The 14073-nt window shown below is 43.7% G+C and overlaps 1 protein-coding gene across 1 annotated transcript in view; it reads right to left on the reverse strand.

Moving 5' to 3' along the window:
- Parp8 (poly(ADP-ribose) polymerase family member 8) overlaps window positions 1-9103 on the reverse strand; it is a 176584-nt gene extending 167481 nt beyond the window's left edge. The window contains exons 1-3 of the mRNA XM_048368065.1: window positions 8901-9103; window positions 8612-8713; window positions 7506-7560 (exon numbers count right to left, since the gene is read on the reverse strand). Coding sequence (XP_048224022.1) covers window positions 7506-7560; window positions 8612-8713; window positions 8901-8997 — 254 coding nt within the window. The 5' untranslated portion in view covers window positions 8998-9103. The remainder of the gene's footprint in view (window positions 1-7505; window positions 7561-8611; window positions 8714-8900) is intronic.
- Between the last annotated feature and the right edge of the window lie 4970 nt (window positions 9104-14073).

The raw sequence follows: 14073 nt of genomic DNA on the forward strand, positions 1-14073 counted from the left end.
TGCATAAGGATTCTGCAGCCAAGGGACATAGCTTTCCAACTATTTTACTTAGCTCTAGGCTCTGTACTTCCCTTGCAGATTTGCAGTAGTGCCCCAGGCAGACATGCATTCGTAATCTCCTCCCTAACCCCAAACATTCCCAATTATTCTAGTCTTGCTAGCACAACCAATACCCCTCAGTCTTCCATAAACATTGACTTGTACTGAATGACAGTCCTGCTCTGTCTTTTGCTAACTCTGAAGCTATTCAGGTTATACCAGTCTCAGTAAATTAGAAGACCACATGCCTACTTGTCTCAGGTCACACAGGCATTGAGGTGAAGCCACAAAGGAGCACAGAGAGCTCAGGCAAGGAACACAGCAGACTGCCCTCAGTGAACATCATCCGCACCAGTACCTTCCATCCATGAAAGAGATGAATTTTTTCTAATATATAAGCTTGAAGCAAGTAACACTTGTATTAAATTGGTAGTTACTTTAGGTCAGTGGTTTAAAAACTCATTTAGTCATGAAACTCTACACACACACATAACACTCAAAAAACAAAAACATAGAGTACAGAGAAGAGGAGCTGTAATTTAGAAAGGGATATAAAACAACCTCTACCTCCTCACTCACTAACTCAGCTTCTCTCATCTCCCTTCACCCAGTCACCCCAACTCCTGACAGGTAGTTTTCCAGTACTCCAAGGAGGACACTTTAGGGGGGATTGCTCTTGCCTGTAATCCTAGCTGCTCACAAGGCTGACATCTGAGGACCGAGGTTCAAAACCAACCTGGACAGGAAAGTGTACATGAGACCCTTAGCACCAACTGTTCAGGAAGGGGGAAAAATAGAGCACTAGCAAAAAGCCTAAGGGACAGCAACACTTGTAAAACTATATGCTGTAATCCAACTGTACAACTCATGGGTGGGAGGGGACTGGCTAGGGGGAAGGAGGGTGAAAAATGAGGGAGGAGATAACAAGTTGAATAAGAAATGGACTCACAGCCTTACATATGAAACTGTAACATCACTTTGAGAATAAAACAAAAACAACAACAAAAAAACCCTAAGGGACAGCACCTATGCTCTGAGTTCAAGCCCCAGTATAGACACACACACACACACACACACACACACACACACACACGTGTATGCGCACACACGGATACTTTCAAAAACACAGTATTTTGGGAAACAATTTGTATAACATAGATTTATGATAATAAAGTCTACATTGTCAAGAGAAATATGTAAACTTTGTCTTTAAAGAAATGATCCCTCTTGTGGGTTTTTTTTTTTTCTTTGGTTTTTGGTAGTAGTGGTGATGGCACTGGTGGTGGTAATGTTCATTTTGCTTTGTTTGGGGGACATAAAGAAGGGGCACAGTAAGGGAGGAAGGGTTAACAAATGCAATCAGGGTATTCAGTATGTAGAAAATGAACTAAGCAACTTGTGGACAGGAACAGAAGGAGCAAAGTGAAGGAATTAGTGACATGGTCAAAAAAGAAATGTACTGGTTAACTGACTTATGAAGTGCAACACTTTACTATCAACAATAAAATTATCTTTTAAAATTATCCCTCTTTTCCTTCTGACACCTTGAGAGGCATTGGATTTCAAAATAAGTATACATTCCAAATTATTTACAATAAGCACTTTTGCATTTTTTGTAACACAACTTGAATCTTTCTAAAATGATGGCACACACACACACACACACACAATTTGTCTTTTTCTAAAGAAGTCCAAAGAAAACAAACTGCCTTTAGCCACAAGATTGCCTCCCTCTTATAAGAAAGTACCTCATGCACTGAGGCCCAGATGGATTTGCTTGAAATGATGAAAATTTGCTTGAGCATCAGAGTAGTTTTAAACTTTTGACTGAATTATATTTAGGATTCAAGTCCTCCAGTAGGCCCAAGTCCTTATAATTCTCTTGATATCATAAACAACTATATTCTCTGTCTTCTCACTGCATTCTCATAACACACCCCAAAGAGGCACATGAGACAGAACAGGACTCATAGCTTACTTAACTAGGCAACTCTGAATTCCTATGAAATTCCACTGCAAGTGACATCACCAGACTAAGGATTCTCTGGTGTTCAAGTATCTCCAAACTTGGGTCATTTAGGTTAGGAAATCCTTTCTCATCTGCCAGAGTTTTCACTTATTTCATAATTTCATTTCACTCAGCATTTAGTTTCTGAGAAAATATTATACTACACACACTAGACTAGGGAAACCACAATATATAGGATGAAGTCCTAAATTACATTTCAGAAGTAGATGAGAAGAACATAGTAGGACACATGGAATCCTAGCAATCTCAGAAAGTTCAAACAGGAGGATCCAACAAAGTAAGGCCAGGGAAGTGAAATAACTGGACATACACAGATAATTCATTACAGTAACATACGAAATCTCCACTTCATAGCATGCTACTATGATGCAAAAGCATGATGTGTTCAATAGAAATCGTGTGTTAATTTCTGCATTTTGATCTTTTCCTGGCCTATGGATACTCTGATGATCTTTCAATACTGGATAGGCCCAATCATCACAATCTCTACAGGGGGAAACAATCAATTTTTAGCAGGGGCCTTTGTTTGCAAAGGCCCATTTGGATATTCTTAGCATTTGTGAGCCATACAAAATTATAAATACAAGGAAGACGGCCATGACAGCTGATGAGAAGCATGTAAGGAAAGTATGTGTGCTGTGGATCAAATGATATAGAGGGTCTTATACATCCTGCAGGCTGGAGGTTTCCCCACTCCTGCCAGTGTACAGTCTTGCTGCAATGTAGGCAGGCTTGTTCAGTGCATTTCCGTTCAGCCTATTGCATTTTCAACTTAGTGTAAGCATATCAGAACCTTAGTTCCTTCCAATGAAGAAGCATCCACATAATGAGGCAAAGTTTTAGAAACACCTAGCAAATCAAAGAACAAAGGATGCCAGGATAGATTTCTTAAAAATTGGCTTAGCAAAAATTCGAGTAACAAAAAACTAGGGATGATCCAGGGAGATAACTCAGGGTAGAATACAGATAGAAGAGTCCAGGTGGAATGTATGAAGGGAAGGCCTAGAGAGGGGAAAAGGTAATGCATGGTTTAGGCCTCCCTCTCTCTCTCCCTCTCTCTCTCTCCCCCTCCCTCCCTCTTTCTTTCTCTCTCTCTTCCCCCCCTATTTATTTTTGTGCCAGTACTGGGTCTTGAACCTCAGAGCCTGGGGCTATTCCTTGCTTTTTTGGCTTAAGGCAGACGTATTCTACCATTTGAGTCATACCTCCACTCCAAAGGAAGTGGGTTTTTCATTTGTTTGTGGGGGAAGGAGGGAGTGTGACTAGGGCTTAAACTCGGGATCTTGTGCTCTGGTTTGACTTTCCCAAAGTTACATGGTTTTTTGTTGTTTTGTTTGTCTGTCAGCTGTCTTCTATTTTGGAGGCAAATAGATTCTAGAGCTTGAACTCCGGACCTTTGTTCTTGTTTGACTTTCTGCTTCAGGCTGGTACTGTACTATACCACTTGAGCCACATCTCTACTCCTGGAATTACCATTACTAGTGTCACACCTAATGTTTAAAAACATTTACCTGGACAGAATTCACTTCAAAAGATGATCACATGGAAGGATTTTCTCATACAACAGAGGGAATACACGGGCAGGTAATTTTATACATTCAACCAAATATTACATTTCAAGTTTTGTAACTTCTAATATTAGAATTCTTTTTTTTCAGGTAATATTTCACCATATAGCCCAGGATGTCCCTAAACTCTTGATACTCCTGCTAAATTCTGTAATTGCAGGAATGAGCCATGCTCAGCTTAAATGTAACAATTATAATGTAATCACACTCTGATTAGAAAGCACTCGATTTAATACAAATGTCTTTATTCTCATACTATTTGTAAAGGAAAGACAGTACTAGTAGTATATTTCTGAATGGAAAAGCAATGTCTTGGAAGCATATAGTATCAACTTAGAATGCATGTATTTCGTATGCATACAGACTCACAGAATTCTAAAAGAAAGAAATCATATGGCTTTTTAATTTTTTTGAAGTTTTTCTTCTTTTTTGTCAAATCTTTCCCAAATTTTCTTCCAACAACTCTGATTCATGTATTTTTAAAACTACAGATTTCTATCTTGCCAATCTTTGCCTGGCTGAATGCTCACCCTTGGAGGACCCCAAGAACCAGTCGTGGTAGGGCCACTGGGCTCACCCTTACTTTTCCCTTGACTTTGGTAATCACTGGCCTGGAGACTCAGCCAGGCAAAGATTTTGGCCTGTGTTTCTTCATCTCACTTGTAGTCAATCAACACAGGCCAAAATATTTTGGAATGTTAATGAGTTTTCTCCTAATCAACACAAAAAATGCAAAAGATCACAAACATGACAAAGTATAAGGATAAATAACTTGTGCACAAACTCCAAATCATGTACAGTTAAGGCCTATTCATGGCACACATCTAAAATTAGAAGACTGAGTAAAAACTTATGGTAGGCCCTGAGCCACTACCTAGTATATAGTTATTCCTCCAAGTAGTCTGGAAATTGAGGGTTTTTATAAGATCAACTGCTAGAATGAATCAGTCATAAATATATATGTACATATATGATTATCATATATATGGTTAATATACATGTACACACATATCACGAATTTCCAAGCATAGATCAATGCTATTAATAATATTGAATACCTTTTTTTCAGTCCTTCTCAATCAACAAATATTAAATACTGAAACTTTTTTTCTTTTATTGGCGCAGAACTGTCTGCATGCACAAAATGGTGGAGAACCACAGTGTACTGAAAGAAACCCAGGTCTCAGTGGTTTGACCGAACAGGGCTCACTGCAGCTCCATCATTTAACTGAGTGAATCTGACCAGGCATGCTAAACTCTCCAAGCATCAGCCTGTACATCGAAAGTGAAGACAGTGATTCCTTGAACCTTCCCTTCAGGGAAAATTAGGTTAACTCACCTTCTGAGCTGACCATTTCCTCCTCTCATTCTTCACCTGCCCACCAAGGCAGAATACTCAAATTACAGGCACTTTACAGAGACAACTATAAAAAGGCTGATTTACCAGACGCTGGGTGGCCCAGGCTCCATCTCCCCTTCAACATTCCTTCTCATTCAGAGAATTGTTTTTTAAGAGAGCTTTTTTTTGTTTGTTTTAGTTCAACATGATTTTTTCTATTTTAAATAGTGACATGGAAGGTCAATCTTAGAAAGTGACACAGAGGAAATAGTATATTAGCTTTTATCTGCCACTTGAATTAAGAACTGCTTTTGAAGTATGCTCTCGATCATTTAGTTGAAATGGTAGTTAAATACAATCCAATATAATTGTGTACAGTCTCTGTAAGACTGCTGCTTCCTTCATTGGCAAAGTAAATCTTATTCACGTGAGACAACATTATTAATCAAATATTGTAAATGAGGAAGCACACTCAATCAAGATAGAGAATTATTTTAATTTTAAATGCCTGACTGAAATGTCAAGATGGGAAAAGATTAATAAATATAGGTTTCTAATGTAGATAATGAGGATAACATGTTTTTATTTTCAGGAAGGGAAATACTAAATGTCATCTGCCCTCAAGAACAAACAACAAATAAAGGATTATCTACTGTACTGATTTTTAACATCTTTAATGATTTTTAATAAGCTATACTTAAGAACAAGCTTTGGAGAAAGCACAGTAATCACTGGGTCATAAACTAGCTTCTGATAATTTTCAGCTGTTCCACATTAGCTATACAAGTCCTAGATACTCAAATCAATCAGATACAAAAGAAAAACACTACCCCTTATTCCAATTACATGGAAAAGGAAGTATTTCTTACAGGAGGAGCAACCATGGTACCTATTCTTCCAGTGAAATCTGATGTTATCTAGATTTGTTAATTATTCACTCCAACACCTTATCCTTGTACCTGAATGCAGTCACATCATCTCCAGCTCAAGCTACATGAACACTAGCTCAATAATTGCTGATAAAGAATCCGAACTGTGACATATAACCAATATTAGAGACTAAGTCCTAGTGCACTCTTCATTGCACAGAAAAATAAACTGAGACCAAAAAAACTGAAGTGTCTTTCAGAAAACTGATTAGCTGAAAAGGCCAGACTCTCTGATCTATACATTCCACTAGAAGAACAGTAACAACCCTCCCTCTGTCCATCTGAGTGTGTGGGAATATTCTCAATGGGCCACAGGAGCATATTTTAGCTGTTAAAATAATCCATAAGGATATTAGTCACACACAAATGTCCTTTGGCTATTAAGTGTGTTAATTTAATCAAATATCCTCCATTTTCATTTTATCCACAATTACAGATGACGGTACTCTGATAAATTAGCAATAATGCAATTTGATTCCCTCCCAAAGAGTACACTGAAGTTTGGTGATTCATTGTTATACTGTCCACAATATTCAATCAGTGTTTTATCAGTCCTGGGGCTTAAATATACTGGGTCTATAGGAATTTTATGACCATTTAATTAAAGCTTCTCTAAGAGGTAGAATGCAAACCAGCTCCTCAGGGATTTGAAAGTACACAATACCAAGCTTTTAAAAGGCATTTGCAGAGAGGTTTTTTTTTTTTTTTTTTTTTTGCAGTTTATGTGTTCATCAATGCTTACATTAGCTAAGATATATTTTTGGAATGCAGTCAAATGATAATGTCAAGCCTCAAATGCAGAGATGAGCAGAGGAATCGCCCTATGGTAAGCCCCAGATAGTTCAGCCATGGTTGGCCTTAAAAGCCTAAGAGAAAACTCTTGACATTATAGAGAAAAACAGCAAGGTCTTTTTGAATAGCTTAGCTCTCATTTTAACACCACTTTCTCAAGACAAAATTGGTTTAGGCTTACTTCCAATTGTTGACCAATTTATTAAAATGTGCATCTGTCATTCCTCCTCCCTTAAAAGGAAGAATGTCAGCCACTCCAGCAACCTATAACTCTCCAAATTCATTCCTCCTACTAAATGTGAACAAGGACAACAACAACAAAAAACCCTGTAGTGAACTGGCATGACTGCATGTTTATGTCAACTTGCACAAAACATGAAAACATACACACACACACCACCCCTGGCCAGGCAAATCACCACTTGTGATCAATTTTGTGACACTGTCTTTTACATATTTCGCTTCATGCCCACTATGCCAGCCTTGTCTGCAGGTCCCCAAACCCAGAGACCAATCAACTTCTGGAGCAGAAAAAAATAAAATAAAAACCAACAGCAAGAGTTCTCTGCTCTCGGTGCCCTTGGCTTGGTTTAGAAACACTTGTATTTATTTTCCCTTCTGTTACTGAAAAAAAGTGGGAAGAGGGCGGGGGAGGGGAGAAGGCGGGCATCAGGCTTGGGGATGCGTCCCAACAACGCACCCCCCTCCGAAATTAAAGCAAATAGGACACCCCAACACGCAACCCGCGAAGAACAAAGGAAACACCGGCGTGTGAACAGGAAATGAAGCCGCTCTAGACACATAAATACCTTTTGGGTCCGCCGACGTAGGTAAAAGTAAACGTGGAGTCTGAGTATCTGAAATCTGAAACGGAAAGTCTTGTTAGGAGCTACCCCTGGGGCGGGAGGGGTTGGGAATCATCTTGAACCCCAATCCTGACTGGAACCTCCTCTTTAACCCAGCTCGGGGAGGCCTGGGCGAGCGGGAGCCCCGAGGGTCGGAGCACGGCTGGGTCCCCGCGCGCGCCCCGTCGGGCGGGAGGCGGGGTGGGGGGGGAAGGGGGGTGCCGACGCCGCGCACCCCCTGCGGGGTGCAGCTGGAGGCCACCCCCCCCCCCGCAACAAGTGCCGGGTGCTATGGCAACGGCGGGAATTTCCCCAGCCGAGTGGCCGGAAGTGGCATTCGCCGGGCTTCACTGCAAACACAAAATAAATAAAAATAAATAAAAATCAGATCTCCATCAGGGGTGGAAGAGGGAAGACGCCGGGCGACCCTCATTCCCACACTAGAATGCGATGTGGGGGCGGGGGCGGGCTAGCTCGGGAACCCCGAGAGTCTTGCTCACTTTCTGGGGCGATACCGTACCAGTCAGGAAGGGAATCAGGGAAGAGAACCAGCCGAGGGGGCGGGAGATCGGGGTAGCATTGCACCCCGCCTTCCCCCCAGCGGGGGCCTCGGCGCCCCGCGCTGCGCCCGAGCGAGCGCTGCGCAGCGTCGCGGGCTCCATTCGGGCCACCGCCGCTCAACCATGGCGCAAAGCCGGAGACTCCAGCCCGCCCCGCTTGGCGGCGGCCGCGTCCGCGGCCCCGCCGGGTTCGGACGCTCGTGCAGTGCGCGGGGGCTACAGCGCGGTGCCGCGCACGGCCCCGGTCCTCACACCCCTGTTCAGGCCACTCGGGCTCTGTCCCCCCAAAGCTGGCTGCACCCCCACACTTGGGAAGGAAGATGGGGTGCGGGGGGGGCACGACAGGCGGGCGCCCCCTCCCCCTTTTGGCTCCAGCTCTGGTTGCAGCAGCTGTTGCCAAATAAACCCCGAAGTCGGGACGGGCAACCCCCCCCCCCCCCATCTCACCCCGGCCAGCCACACACGTCTCGGTCCGGGGGGGTGGGGGGTGGGGGTCCGGGCTCCACTCACCTGCAAACAGGCAGTCCTTCTCGGCTTTGGACTTCTGGATCACGACGTCGATATCCTTCTGAATTCGCTCTTGCCGTGAACACATCCCCATGCAATAGATCCCTGGAAGAGAAGAAGCCGCCGCCGTTCCCACCCCACCCCACCCCCCGCGCACGCGTCCAGCCCTCCGGGGAGATTCAGTTTTTTGTTTTTTTTTTTAAGAGAGAAAGGGAGAGAAATCAGAAGAGGGAGAGGGAGAGAGAGGAAGAGAGAGAGAGAGACAGACAGACAGAGAGAGAGAGAGAGAGACCTCTGGCCGCGGCGAGGGCCGAAGGCGAAGTGGGGTGGGAAGTGATCCCGGGCGAGGGCGGCGGCGGCGGTGGAGGGGGGGGCGGCCGGCTTTGCATTCCCAGATGTGGCCGCCCAGCTGCTGCTCGCCGCAGCCGCTGGATCCCCGTTTCCTCCGCTGCTGACAATGGCTGGTGATGACACTGAGGCGCACTTTCTCCCTCCTCCCCTCTCCGGCGCGCGGGGGAGGAGGGTCCGGGGAGGGGGGGGCGCGGCAGGGAGCCCCCCGCTTCGACTCTGGCGCGCACACCCCAGGCGGCTCGCACGCCGCCCCTGCCGGCTCGCACGCCGCCCCTGCCTTGCACATACACACACACAGTGCACACACGCACACTCGCGGGAGGGCGGCGGCCGTGCCACCGCTGCTGCAGCGCCGCAGACCCTCCCGCACTCTATCGCCCGCCGGTCACCCGGCCCGGCCGCGCCACGCTGGAGCTCCCATAGTAGCGGCCATCCCCCCCCGCCCCCCCTCCCCCCGGCTGGCCGGCCAGCACCGTCTGCTCTCCCCACCCCCGACCTCCACTGGTGCCGAAGCCCAGCCGACCACGGAGGTACTGAAGTCTCCCCGGGGCTCTATGCCCTCCCTCAGGCCCCCTCCCTCCCCACCACTTTTATGAATTCCACTCCACTTTCAAAAAGGAATTATTATGAGTCATATGGAAAACCCAAACCGGAGTGGCTGGGAGAGAGAGAGGGAGAGAGGGGTGGGAGGAGGGAGGAGCAAAGACAGAAAATTTTTCTTTAAAAAATAAAGAAATAACGGCCACAAATCTTTCCTTGCTGTCTCATCAGGCAAGATGGGGGGGGGGTATTGAAATTACGCCCATCCCCTTATGATGTCCGGTATTGGGGCTCTTTGATTATTTTGCTTTTATTTTTTAATACCCCCCCCCCCAGGTGGAAGTCCTGGGAGCTCTTTATCAACACAGCCCCTTCTGAGATTTACCAGTGTCTCCCTCCCATGTGTGTCTGTTTGAGAGGGGAAAATATTGGCAGAGGCAACTGGATGTTTGTTTGGGCAGAAACACAAAAAAAAAAAATGGCCAAAGCAACTGGAATGTGACAGACAGGATCTCCCTGAAAGAACGGTTTTTATCTGTTGTCTGTTTGGTTTCACTCCTTCGCATGGTTAGTCCAGGGAAAGCTCCTGCAATCCATAGTCTCATTTAGAAGGGTGATAGTGCTGAGTTCCTTGCTCCCTGTGCCAGGCTGTAGCTGGCCACCTCTCCTGCCCCATGCAGTGAAATATGGGTGGGCTCCAAAGGGACACTTTCCTTGTGGGGCTTTGCTGAGACTCCTCTTGGCAGGCCTGCGCTAATTTTTGTTTCAGATGCCAAGAGCCTTGTACAGAACCTGGAATACAGGAAGGAGGCCTCAACACCTGCAGTACATACACATGAATGGTCAGCCTGTGTTCTTTATACATACCCGGGTGTGTCAATCAGCTTCTTCATCAGCAGAAGTTCCCAAGAGTTGTAGAGATGGCTCAGATCCCCACTAGATCCACTTCTCATTCTGACAGTAACAACAACATGATTTTTTTTTTTTTCTGAGAGAAAGAAGGGTTGTCAACCTTGATGGATGCTTAGGAGGCTAGTCAATCAAAAGCAAGTGTGACGCTGGGCATGATGGTGGAGGCCCATCATTCTATTGCTCTGTAGATAGAGATTTCAAAAAAGTAAATAAAGCAAGGGAGATCACAGTTTTCACTCTGATCTTGCACCAGTGAAACATTATGAAATGGCGTTGTGCTGCTGTGCCCACTGGAATTAACAAAGGAGCACATCTCTCTGTATTAGTTAGGTCCAGTGAAACCAGGGATGGGATGGAGCCATGCTCATCACCATCATCAGTTGACTCAGCCCTCTCTTGGGTGCTTCCTAAATAGGGTCAGGTACTTTGGGTGCACCACACAGCTACCAAAACCATTTTCTCCATCACTCCTGAGTGTCATAAGTACATCCTTCTTTTCATGTGCTCTCTTTTATGAAACTTAAAATCTCTTAACCATCAAGAATTGTTCTTATAGCTGTCTAGCCACATACATGACTTGAGTCCTCAGAATAGACATTTACTCTATGTAAATTTGAAATAGCTTTAACAGTCCCAGATGTTTGTTCTCTGGATCATTTTAGCTCACCACTAACCCTTGAAAACAGACCTTACTGTGAGAAGTCCAATACAGTACCTGAATTTTTTACAACCTTCAAAAGGCTGCCCTGTTTTTAAACAAAGCTAACTTCACACTGTTCATGCCCCTGAGGTATGATATATTTAAGTGTTTTAAAATCTTGAGTAAGGTTTTTTAATGATAAACCATCTTTCTATTATATATTTCTGCAAGATCAGTTCTCTTCCAAGACATCAGTGTTGTGGGCTACATCCTTCTGCAATGATTCAAACTCTGCCTACAGCCAGAGTTCCCTGTGAGTCTGCCCTTTCTCAGACTCCTACGTAAATGATTAGATTATTTGTGTTCTAAAAGTTCCTTGACTGAAAATTAAAACTGCTTTGGAGGTAAACAGGCTCTGTTTCTGTTCTGAGCACTCAAATACACAGGAACACACATGCACATGCCTTTGGAACACTGATATAGAGAGAGGCCCTTCTTGGTTTATTAAATAAAAAATTAACACAGTGAAGGAACACTTCCTTAACCAACTAATGATGATAATCTACATATTGGATAAATAGCACCTAATCAAGAGTCACGCTAGTTTAGAAAAGTGATCGCAAATCCCAATACCATTGGCTTTTCACCTGTAGTCCTAGCTAAGCAGGAGGCTGAGATCTGAGGAGTGAAGATCTGAGTTTGAAGTTAGGCCAGGCAGAAAAGTCCCACGACATGTTCATGTCCAGTTGACCTGCAAAAATCTGGGTGGAGGTGTGGCTCAAGTGAGTGAACACCAGTCTTAAAAAAAAAAAAAAAGCTATGAAACTGTAACCTCTCTGTACATCAGTTTGATAATAAAAATTTGAAAAAAAAAAAAAAGCTGAACTTTGAGGACTGAAATTCAAGCCCCAGTACCAGCCCCAAAAATGAACTAAGAAAAGATAAAAAAATGCAAAAGTTACATGTATAAATTCTATCAGTATCTATAATAACTATATTAAATTGCTGTTATTATTTACATCATACAAAAGCAGAAACAGGTACAGCGGGGCTAAGTAACACCTCTGAAATGGCACATGGCCTACAATGAACTTTTTCCTCTCTCGAAGCTCATTAGAGTTGAACTGGACTTGAAGGAAGATAGATATTCAGAGATCTCACTAAGAAACAAACCAGCCCTCCATGGCTTCAGGCCAAAAGTGAAACCAATAAGACGACATAATGGCATCTGAGGGAGACCTGGGGCCTGAGGTCTCTCAGAATAGTCTGTACTGGTGGCACTTGGAGTTTCCTTTTCTGTATTTAACTTCCTTTCTCAAACGATCCAGCATTCAGGGAAGTCTTAAGAAAAGTAAGAACCTGGCTTCTGCTATTCCTTAGGAATGCATGAAAGGAAGAGAAGCAGGATTAGCAAAGAGAACTGCTTTGTCAGATACGGCAGCAAATGCCCATAATGTTATGTCCCATAATCTCTACAGTCTAGGTGACTGGTTTTTCCCTTCACCCCTCACTTGGGTATCTCTGAGGTCAGATTCCTGTAGAGCAGAGACCCCTTTTCTGATGAGTTTGAGAAAACTGATTGGGTCTAAGGCTGCAGCCAGAATGACCACCAGCTCTTTTAGATTCCCATCTGCATGCTATATGACACAGACTCCCATTGCCCTCAGAGTTTACCATATCCCAAGTACAAAGAAAGACACCTGAATTCCCAGAAAATCACAACCTAGTCACAGAAGATACATAAATGTTCCTCCACTTTCTGGCCTATCCCCCTGAGCCTGGGTCATTTCTTATGCTTTATAGCTATAACCTTCATTCAGGTTGCTGCAGCAGGTCAAGCAATTGATTTTGTAAGTCTTTCTCCCATGTCTTCTATTCTTATTGGCCCAGAGTACAAGTCTTTCACTCCTCAGTTGGTGTTTTATCTTGCTCTTGGTTTCGCATTTCCACAGGAGGATAAGTGTGTGTGTGTGTGTGTGTGAGGAGGGAGGAGGGGGGAATCCAAGTAGCCACAACAGGAACACTCAGTAACTGTGATGTACCCAGGAAACTGCCCTGTGAGCTTGCCTCTGTGATACTTTCATTTAGGGAGAAAAGGTAGCTCAAGGTCAGAGATCATTTTTCTTTGTTGTTGTTTATTTTTGCTTAATGGTAATCTCACTACGTAACCAAGATAGCCTAGAAACTTCTGGTCCTCTTGCCTCCACCCTCTGGTGTACTGGGATTCTAGGCATGCCTCTCCATTCCTAACAAAAGGCCTTCAGATTCAAGCAAGGAGGCGGGCTTTACCTGTGAGAAATGGGAAGCCACTGGAAGGAAGATTTTGCTTTCAAGTTATGTTCAGTGACTAGATGTGTTTAACTTCTCTTTGGCATGGTTTTGTGCTAGAAATGAATGAAATTCAGAATAAGTGCTAGGTACAGTTGTCTACTTCTAAATCGAGCGGGCTTGTACAATTCTCTATAAAAACCATTCTTCTTTAAACTTTATGTAATTCTCCATAAAACCATTCTTTTTTTTTAACTTTATCTAATAGATCTAGCAATCAAAAGTTGAACAAACCAATGTCAGCTTTGGATAAACTTGACACATGGAGAAGAATTTTTGGTAGTTTGGTGCGAAATTTGTCCCAGTTTGATTCAGACCATACTCCCTAAGCTAAGATCAAATGGGGCAGCACAGGGGGGAGGGGTTGAGGGTGAGAGTGGGAGTAGGTGGAGGAAGGGGAAAGGAAAGGGTGGGGATTATGGATTTTTCTGGCACTTTTATGAACGAATGCCAATGCTATGGAGTAAAACCTGAACTTCTCTGTTATTTTAAGTTTTGCTTTACTTCAGTTCCATTTTTCTCTCCTTAAACTTGAATTGTAGTTTCTACCTTATAAGTATACACAACCTTAGCTACCACACCAACTCATTTTTAGCTTAGGCTCATTTATATTAGTTCTTTGATTTGGAAAGAGACTTCTCCTTTTCTTTATTTTTAAAACTACATAAATACAGCATAGAATATTCTCAGTATG

This window comes from Perognathus longimembris, chromosome 19 (assembly GCF_023159225.1).
Source record: "Perognathus longimembris pacificus isolate PPM17 chromosome 19, ASM2315922v1, whole genome shotgun sequence".
Taxonomy (NCBI): Eukaryota; Metazoa; Chordata; class Mammalia; order Rodentia; family Heteromyidae; genus Perognathus; species Perognathus longimembris.